Source organism: Myotis brandtii, unplaced genomic scaffold, assembly GCF_000412655.1.
Source record: "Myotis brandtii unplaced genomic scaffold, ASM41265v1 scaffold6, whole genome shotgun sequence".
NCBI lineage: Eukaryota > Metazoa > Chordata > Mammalia > Chiroptera > Vespertilionidae > Myotis > Myotis brandtii.
The window spans coordinates 3,766,862-3,776,275 of NW_005370271.1; the positions used below are offsets into that span (position 1 = coordinate 3,766,862).

Consider the following 9,414-nt stretch of genomic DNA (forward strand, 5'->3'; position numbering starts at 1 on the left):
CCCCCGCAGCGACCCTGTCGCACCGTCAGACCGAGCCCATCCTCCGCTTGGATCCTGCAGGTCTTCGCTTTGTGTGTTAAATGGGCGCCGACCCCCAGCCCCAAGCCTTTCCCTAGTATCGCACATCACACGTCTGTAAGTGAGTGTTCATCGTCTCCCCGAGGTGGGGTTACTCCTCTCTCCCGCCATCACCCCACTACCTGCCTCCTAGTATCCCTCCCTGAAATTCGTTCTCGCCCGAGGGCTTCTTACATTCTCTGTCTCCTCTGCCTGGGATGCTCCTCCCTCAGGCATTTCCATGCCACTCACTTCATTCAGGCTCCTGTCACTGCCTCAGACAGACCTCCCCGCCTCCCTATCTACAACAGCACACCCAGGTCCCATTCCCTCCCCACGCGTCACTCCCTGTCTTTCATGTTTATTCCCTCCCTCCTCCCACCCTCCAGTGTCAGTGGTATGAGCATGGGCACCCTGTCCATTGCTATTCACATAATGGAACACATTGAATATTCCATGAATGAATAAACAGACTTATTAAAGCTTTCTGAGTCGTAAGTTCTTTCAGGGTTCTTCTAAAGGGCATAATTTCAGGGCTAAAAATAATATTGAAATTGTACTGATGGTTGTCAGAATGATTCAGGGAATTGTAAACAGGGGAGTTATGAGGTTTTTATAGAAAAAAGCCATTCATCCATTCACAAAATTAGTATTTACTGGGCACTTGATTAAACAATGAGAGGTCAGGGAAGATATCCCTGAAGAAGATATTGAAATAAGATCTGAAGGAAAAGTAGGAATTAAGATGAGAGGGTGATTCAGAAGTTGAAAGGTTACACCTGTGATCACACATATTCTTAAATATAATTGTTCCCTTTTGAAAACAGGATTTGTAAGGCTTAGCAATAAGCTAATGCTCTACATAAACTTTTGTTAGTAAATGCACATGTGAAAAGCATATTATTCCCTTATTTTAAACACAGGTTTTTCAGTTTCCTGCTATTAAAAACAGATATTTTAGCCCTAGCTGGTTTGGCTCAGTGGATAGAGCGTCAGCATGGTGACTGAAGGGTCCCTGGTTCGATTCCGGTTGAGGGCATATACCTGGGTTACAGGCTCGATCCCCAGTAGGGGGCATGGAGGAGGCAGCCAATCAATGATTCTCTCGCATCATTGATGTTTCTATTTCTCCCTCTCCCTTCCTCTCTGAAATCAATAAAAAAATATATTTTAAAAAATAGATTTTAAAGTAGACTTATTAAAAAAGATCTATTTTAAAAATAACTTTATTTTGAAAATGAAGCTCCACGGCAAAGCACAGCTCTTGAAAGGGGAAGTGACCGTCCTGACTTTTTTTTATGATGAAATGTTTAGATGCAGAGACGCGGGACACCGAAGGCCCCAGCATCCAGATTCATTGAGGGGTAACATCTGCCGTATTTGCTCCATCTTGAGTTTTGGGAGAAAAAAACCTTTGGTATCCTTCTCTGCTGCTGTTTGATTAATTTCACCATTTAATTGCAAACTATAAGTATTTTCCAGAGATTTTTTGTTGTTAATCCTCACCTGAGGATATTTTTTCCATTGATCCCTAGAGTGAGTGGAAGGGAGGGAGGGAGGAACATGGATGTGCAATGTGAGAAAGACACATCAATTGACTGCTTGCCGCACGCACCAGGGTGGGGATCCTGCAATCTAGGTTTGTGCCCTTGACCGGAATCAAACCCAAGACCCCTTGGTCCATGGGCCAACGCGCTAATCACTGAGCAAAACTGGTCAGGGCTGTTCAGAGACTTTCTTGGCATTTCATCTCATCTCCATATTAACTTGGAGAAACTGATCTTTACTCTCACTTTCCCAAATCACTGGTTCATCTTCTACTCTGTTTCTCCCTTTAGGACTTGATTTTCTTTGAGTAAATCTCTATGTCCAGAGGAAAATGAAGATCCTTTGCTGCTGCTGTTAGCTGCGGGCAGGCAGCTTTAGCCAGGCGAGCTTTCCCTGGATTGTTGCTTCTAAGCAATTCTTTACAGGCCCGAGATCTTCAGTTTTCAGAACTTTAATGTCACTTTTTTTAGTTTCAGGGCACACCAGTTTCCCTGTTACAGAACCATCGCTGCTGTTAGCTGCGGGCGGGCAGTTTTAGCCAGGCGAGCTTTCCCTGGATCGTTGCTTCTAAGCAATTCTTTACAGTCCTGAGATCTTCAGTTTTCAGTTTCAGGGCACACCAGTTTCCCTGTTACAGAACCATTTATTGTCTTAGAAACCTTATGAGTAAATAGGTTTTGTATTTTCATTCTGTTTTGGTAATGGAGTCAAATGTCATGAAGTGTTTGCCTAAAGACCTCGCCTTTTGCCCAGCCGGGTGTGGCTCAGCCGTTGGATATTCACCCAGGAATCAAGAGGTCACCGGTTTGACCCTAACTGGTTTGGCTCAGTGGATAGAGCGTCGGCCTGCGGACTGAAGGGTCCCAGGTTCAATTCCGGTCAAGGGCATGTACCTTGGTTGCGGGCACATCCCCACTAGGGAGTGTGCAGGAGGCAGCTGATCAATGTTTCTCACTCATTGATGTTTCTAACTCTCTATTCCTCTCCCTTCTTCTCTGTAGAAAATCAATAAAATATATATATTTTAAAAAGTGGTCACCGGTGGATTCCTGGTCAGAGCATGTGCCCAGGTTACCCCGGGCTGCGGGCTTAATCCCCAGTAGGGGGTGTGCAGAAGGCAGCCAATGATGATTCTCTCATCATTGATGTTTCTATCTCTCCCTCTCCCTTCCTCTCTAAAATCAATAAAAAATATTTTTTTAAAAAGGACCTCACCCTTTAAGTGCCCAGAGTGAAACTAGAAGTAGAGATCTAGAGTAATCTAGTATTATAAGAAATAGTACCCTTGTCATTGTTGAAAAGGAATAGTGCTATGTTATGCTTCAATTTACTTTTAAATTGCATGGCTAGGAGACACACCCCCAGTACCTGTGAAGACCATGCTGCAGAGGCCAACCCAAATCAGGTGTGTTGGGGGGAGAGAAAGCTGTGGTACCTACTGGGCGGAGCACAGGTGCCTTGGGAATTCCACACTTAGCTCTAGAGCAGCGGTTCTCAACCTGTGGGTCGAGACCCCTTTGGTGGTCGAACAACCCTTTCACAGGGGTCGCCTAAGACCATTCTGCATATCAGATATTTACATTACAATTCATAGCAGTAGCAACATTACAGTTATGAAGTAGCAACGAAAATAATTTTATGGTTGGGTCACAACATGAGGAACTGTATTTAAAGGGCCAGAAGGGTGAGAACCACTGCTCTAGAGGGCGAGCCCCACTGGGATGGGTAGTTCGGGAAAGTACCTAGGAGTCATTTCTCTTAGATGCACTGCTCTCCCAACAAGGGCAGAGCTGACCAATACTATCGAATGGGCCAGAGGGACTCCTGACCAAACAGGTTCCGCCAGCTTTGGAGGCAGCTGTTCCCAGCTCAGCACAGAGAAGGGGTCGCCTTGATGCCGAGCACCTACAGCGCACCAAGCTGTGTCCTGAGCTCCCCGCACACGGACTCTGACACTTCACAGACATCGGAGCCTCTAACTGACCGGGGACGAGACGCATGTTCAAGCCAGGCTCCCAGAGCCGAGTGGGGAGCCAAGGCTCTTCACACAGGCTGACCCCTAAGCTTGTGCTTCTCTTACTCAGGTTTCCCCACGAGTCACTTCTATTGAAACGAAGTCATTCGTGACCTTCCCAGGAAGCTGTCCACCCCAGTGGCTTCTCCGGAAAGGCTGGCTCTTCTTGCAAGGCCTTCCCCCGGCACCTTTTTTTTGGCCACCTGTCTCTCTACCTTCTCTATTGACCAGACTGTAAAGAAGCAGGAAATGTCACTCCAAGACGGACTGAACTGGCCAGGGCACGGACTGGTATTTGTAAGCAGCCAGTGGCCAGCAGCTTTTCAGAGTTATCCCTTAGTGGGCAATGTGTTAAATTGGCTTTCTTTCTTTATGCTCACATTTTTAAAAGTCCACACAAACAAAACAAAACAGCTCAATAAAAAAGATTAGTTACCTGCCAACCTTTATTCAGGAAGTGAGAGTTACTCTCAAACAGTGCTTCAAACGGCGAGGCACCCCAGGCTTTTGTTCCGCCGTGTTCGGGCACTGCCCGAGTCCTGCACTCCCACGTAGGCAGCCTGTTTATTAAGGTGTCATTCTGGTTGGCACAAAATGATGGTCACATCTCAGCCGGCTTTATTTTTACTTGAGCAGTGGCCAGAGAACGCAGGTACTTCATCAATCAGGCGGCGTGCTGGGGTCCTAGGCCAAGGTCTGAGTGCTGTGCTGTCCGTGGTCAAGCCCCCCCTGGGGTCTGGGTTACATGCACGAAAGCCTTCGAGATCCCCCACCCGTCCCCAGTCAGGCAGCAAACAGTCTGCACCACTAATGACAGAATGTCCTCCCCTTCCTCCAGAATCTTCTGAGGAGGATGAAAACAGAAACTAAATCCAGACGAGGATGCTGGAAAGAGATACTGATACACAAAGGCAAAACCATGAGGCAGGGGGGAAGCGAAATGAGAGGTAAAGACAGGAGGTTAAACCATGCGGTCACAGCCAACTGAGAAAGCTGCTAAGAGACACACCGGATAAAAACAAAACCCACCCAGCTCCCTTCCTCCACAAGGTATTGTAATGCAGCAAACCTGTGACACTCCTCTTGTAGTAAGTACTGTTAGTATTCAGTACTTTAACAGTCATGGTGCATTCATATGCTTTTGCATAAATCAAAAAGAAACATAGCAATCAACCTACTGGCAAAATCAGGATGAAAAAGTCCAATTTTTCCACAAAATACAGAAAGTTTCAGATTATTAAGTGGACAATAAATGTTTGTAGCCCTGTATAGAGCTTTGGTTGCCAAATGAAAAACAAAAAATAATCCTGACACAGGATGTTCCAAAAGCCTAATTCATGAAAAAGAGACAATTTATTCTATGTTTAATAAAATGTTTATTAAGGTGGTAACACAAGATAAATCATGCAGGAGCTCAGTAAAAACAAAAAATTAATATAAGGAATGGTAATTGGTGCTGCCAATTTAAAAATATGTCAATCATTTTACTACCCAAAGTGATTTGAAGAAGTTGGAATCTGAGCATGGACATGGTTGCAGCAATCTTGCGGACTGTAAACTAAAGTGATAGGTGACTCCTTGTGTTCTAGTCCTCAGAGGAGTCGAGTCATAGATCCAAAATCATCAGCAATGTCCCTCGCATCCTGCACTCAGATGGCAGCCCAGAACCCCTGCCCACCGAGTCCTTCGACACCCAGGGGACAGTCTCAAACCGACACTTCTTAGCAGGGGAGGGGAGCAGGCACCTTTGGTGACTCGCAAATGAGACTCCGTCCACATTCAGAATCTTAACATCTGTGGTGATGAAAACCATAGACTTGCATGTCATCCTTACCAGCCTTAAATGTAGTGTTGTGATGTCCAAGGGAGGGTTTTCATATCCGGTGGAAGAAATTTGAACAGATACACCAAATTGAACATAGTGTCTCAGATTTCAAACAAATATGACTCATCTTTTGGCAAAAAATAAATATAGTGGAATGCAAGTTTGATAGATGAAAGAATATATAATCTACCAACTGTCAAGGAGTACGATTTCATTGCAGACACAAAGAATCAAAAGTTTCAAAGAATTTTTTTAAAAAAAGAAGTTTGCACTATTTCTCACAAAATCTTCACTTTTGGAACTACCCCAATAGAAGCTACACACTGAATTTATTAATACAGCATTAAGTTTCTTTGTGTAAAAAAATCTTTGTACAGAGTAATAAAAAAAGATAAGGCAAGATGCATTAAACAGAAACCTTCTGGTTCTTTTCCTCTGGTTCTTCCAGAGCCACTGATGACTATCTGCCATGAGAGTGAAGTTTCTGATTTTCCGTGCGAGCATCTTGTGCCTTTGCTGTGGTGAGGATTCTGTCCGAGCCCCTGAAGGACAGGTGCTGGTGCTGGTCTGTGGCACTTACGCTGGCAGACTGAGCTTCTTTCCCTTGAGCACTGGATTGAGAGAGGAAACAAGATTACTGGCACTGACATGCTTGCGCTTTCCTTCCTCCCCTTCCCAGAGGTCAAGATACCACATAATCAGGTTCAAGGAAATAAGCTTTTGGCAACCAACAGGCATTGGATTTTGGTGTCAATGAACAAAGCCCGCTCAACTATGAAAATGTCATGCACACATATACTGGAATTTTCATGTACCTGGATGCCATAGCAATGACAGTTAAGAAATACAAACTTGACTGAAATTGTTGCTACATTCACAGCAGATGTTATCATGACTTTCTTCCCTAATCAACACATATTAAGATGTAACTGTCACTATGCCTATAAAATTTGGACGTTAAAAAAGGGATAAGCCTGGCCGGTGTGGTTCAGTGGTTGAAGTCAAGCCAGGAAACTGAACTCACGGTTTGATCCCTGAACAAGATACATGCCCGGGTTGAGTACTAATCCCCAGTACGGGGGGCCTGCCAGAGGCAGCCAATCGATTGGTCTCTCTCATTGATGTTTCTCTCTCTCTCTCCTCTTCCCTTCATCTCTCTCTAAAATCAATAAAAACATATTTAACAAAAAAGGGGGGATAAGATACATATGCCCTGGTATCAGCAATAACAACACCATTAGGAATTTACTGTATAGTAACAGTTCTTAGCCTGGGGTCTACAGCTGGGTTCAGAGGCTCCTGAACCCCCTAAAACTATATGCATAAATATGCATACGCATTTTTTTCCTGAGCAAGGACCATAGCTTTCACCTGAGTTTTGTGACGTTCACATTCCTTCATTCACATAAATGCAAAAATGTACATATATAAGGATGCTGACTTAAGCACTGGATTTTAATAGCAGCAAAATAGCAGTGATAGTGTGAATATCCATGAACTGGCTGAGTAAGGAAATTATGGTAATACACAATGTTGAAAATCACATAGATTCTATTTACTGACATGAACAACTGTGAATGGGGAAAGGGCAGATTAGATGTAGTTAACCATGTATCTGTGTATACGCACAGAGAGATCTGGAATTCCATTTACTGAAACAGTAACAAAGATCTCTGAGTGGTAGGATTTCAGTCGACTGTTTTCAGAATTATTAGTTCTGACTGAATCTTTGACAATGAAAATATGCCATTGTAAAAAATACAGCTACAGCCAAAAGAAGACAGACTCAAAACCGGATCCAGAATCGAACTGGACAGTCCGTTAAATGCTTTTCCGCAGCCAGTTCTGCTCATCAAGCTAGTACCAGAGCAAAAGCGTGCGGCTCGGGGGCCCTGAAGGGACAGGGGGCCCAGCGGCGCACCTTTTGTGATGTACAAGTAGAAGAAGTCGCAGTAGAGGATGGTCTGGACAACGCCGGCCACCACAGCGATGAGGTCAAAGAAGCCCTCAAAGTAGAAGCGCCAGATCCAGTTGACGAGATAGAGCGCCCGGTAGAGGCCCAGGAAGAACAGGTAGTGGGTGGTGATGGTCTCCGCCTCCCCGGTCTTGCTGATCATGAAGAGCTGCGGCAGGATGGCCACGGACTCCAGGTAGATGGAGAAGGTCCACAGAATCTGCGAGGGAAAGCACAGGCTCTCAGCACCAGCGCCCGCCACGGGGTCACAGGAAACACCTGGCTTCCCTGTGAAGAGCACAGGAAGCGGGGAGTCTGGCGCCTGAGCCCAGGACAGAGCAGCTGAGCAATTTCCTAAGTCACAGACCCTCCCAATGACAAGCTGGGTCACCCTGGACACCTCTACCTCTTTGAATGTTCATTACCTCGTCTCCAGCGTCGCATTCTTCCCTGTACAAATCTCCGTGAATCATCACAGAGGATGTTTCTCCTGGGTAAGCTTGTCCCAGTCTGAATCTAGGGTCCCGAGTCAACCCTGCTTTCTGCCATTCTGCCAGGGTGGACCACACTGATAACCAGGCCCCTTCCATTCCCTCACTGCCAATGTTCCTCCCCAACTGGTCTCCTTTCCAGACTATCCAACGAGTCTATTTTTCTTAATTTTTAGGCTTTTTGGTGGGGTTACACCAAAGGAGGAAAGAAATTGGAGTTGTTATTATGCAAACTCTGCCCAACATGGTACTTTATTCATGCTGACGGCAGGAGGGCTCGGTAGCAGTCCTTGGAGTGATCACAAGTCCAGGCCTCCAGCACCCACCAGAGAACCAGGAGCAGCGCAGTAACTGAACCCCAGGTGCTGAGGGAAGGACTCGGCACTGAGGGGCAGCCACCCCTCACAGTGCCAGGGCACCATGCACACCACTTCTCCTAAAGCTGAGGAGCATAGCAGCAGTGCTGCTTAGGGGTCACAGACAGAATCGACGTGTACATTAAGGGGAAACCAAGCTGGCTAGAGCGGGGAGAAGATCCTGTTCAGCAAACACGCAGACAGGCAGAGCACCGTGTTTGGTACCACAGCAGCCGAGTTCATGTTCTAAAGGGGTCAGGCAATAACCTGTCAGCTGACACCCAACTACCTGGGGCTTAACTTCTGCCCACCATTTATGTACACCAAATAGTTTCTGTTGCACCAGAAGCTTGCCAAACTGAAAAAGCACACCAAAACAAAGCAGCCCCACATTATCTACAAACAGGCCTATTTCCCTCGGGAGCCAGACGTGTGCACTAAATAACCTCTTAACTAACCTCAAGAGGAGAGAAATCATGATTGACTAGAAACGAGAGTCCTCCCACAGGGACCACCAGAAACTCCACTCGGAAGGTATCATGGTTTCCGTCGTAAGTTGCCTTAAACTTCATGTAGATCAGGTACACTGTGGCGTAGGAGCAGGCAATGTAGATGACCTAAAGCAAAAGAAAAACACCAGGTCATCAATGCTTCCAACTCCCTTGGTTTTCTACGTCATTCTCTCTCTCTCTCTCTCTCTCTCTCTCTCTCTCTCTCACACACACACACACACACACACACACACACACACACACACACGAGAGGCAGGGTGCATGAAATTCGTCCATGGTGGGGGGCGTGTCCCTCAGCCCAGCCTGCGCCCTCAGGGGATGCCGGCAGACCGACATCCCTCGCAATCCGGGATGCTGCATGCACCAGTGACCATACTTTTCATACAGGTGAAAGGCATCTTGCTGTTGTATGGGCAGCTACACTTTTTTGCCCTGATTATAAAAAGTAGTACATAACATGATCCTTCTGAGGCAGCAGTACCATTTTCCCCGTCTTATGGGTGGAAAAACTGAAGCAGAGAGAAGTTTAAGTAATTGGCTTTGTCACAGTTATGTGTCAGAATCAGGGCTGACCACAAAATGTGCAAGTCCGAGTCCATGCATGTCATTGCTGCATCATCCTGTTTTTTCAGTGTTAGAGTAGCCTTGCCAGGTTTT

At 46.0% G+C, this 9,414-nt stretch overlaps 1 protein-coding gene and 1 long non-coding RNA gene across 2 annotated transcripts in view; one reads left to right on the forward strand and one right to left on the reverse strand.

The window, feature by feature from the left end:
• Positions 1-9,093, reverse strand: part of DAGLB (diacylglycerol lipase, beta) — a 34,285-nt gene extending 25,192 nt beyond the window's left edge. Inside the window, exons 1-3 of the mRNA XM_014550327.1 lie at positions 9,088-9,093; positions 8,752-8,862; positions 8,471-8,484 (exon numbers count right to left, since the gene is read on the reverse strand). Of these exons, the coding sequence (XP_014405813.1) occupies positions 8,471-8,484; positions 8,752-8,862; positions 9,088-9,093 (131 nt within the window). The remainder of the gene's footprint in view (positions 1-8,470; positions 8,485-8,751; positions 8,863-9,087) is intronic.
• Positions 2,919-5,429, forward strand: LOC106728354. The gene is made up of 2 exons (XR_001364648.1): positions 2,919-3,010; positions 3,690-5,429. It is a non-coding gene; the product is annotated as an uncharacterized LOC106728354 (long non-coding RNA).
• Positions 9,094-9,414: the final 321 nt, after the last annotated feature.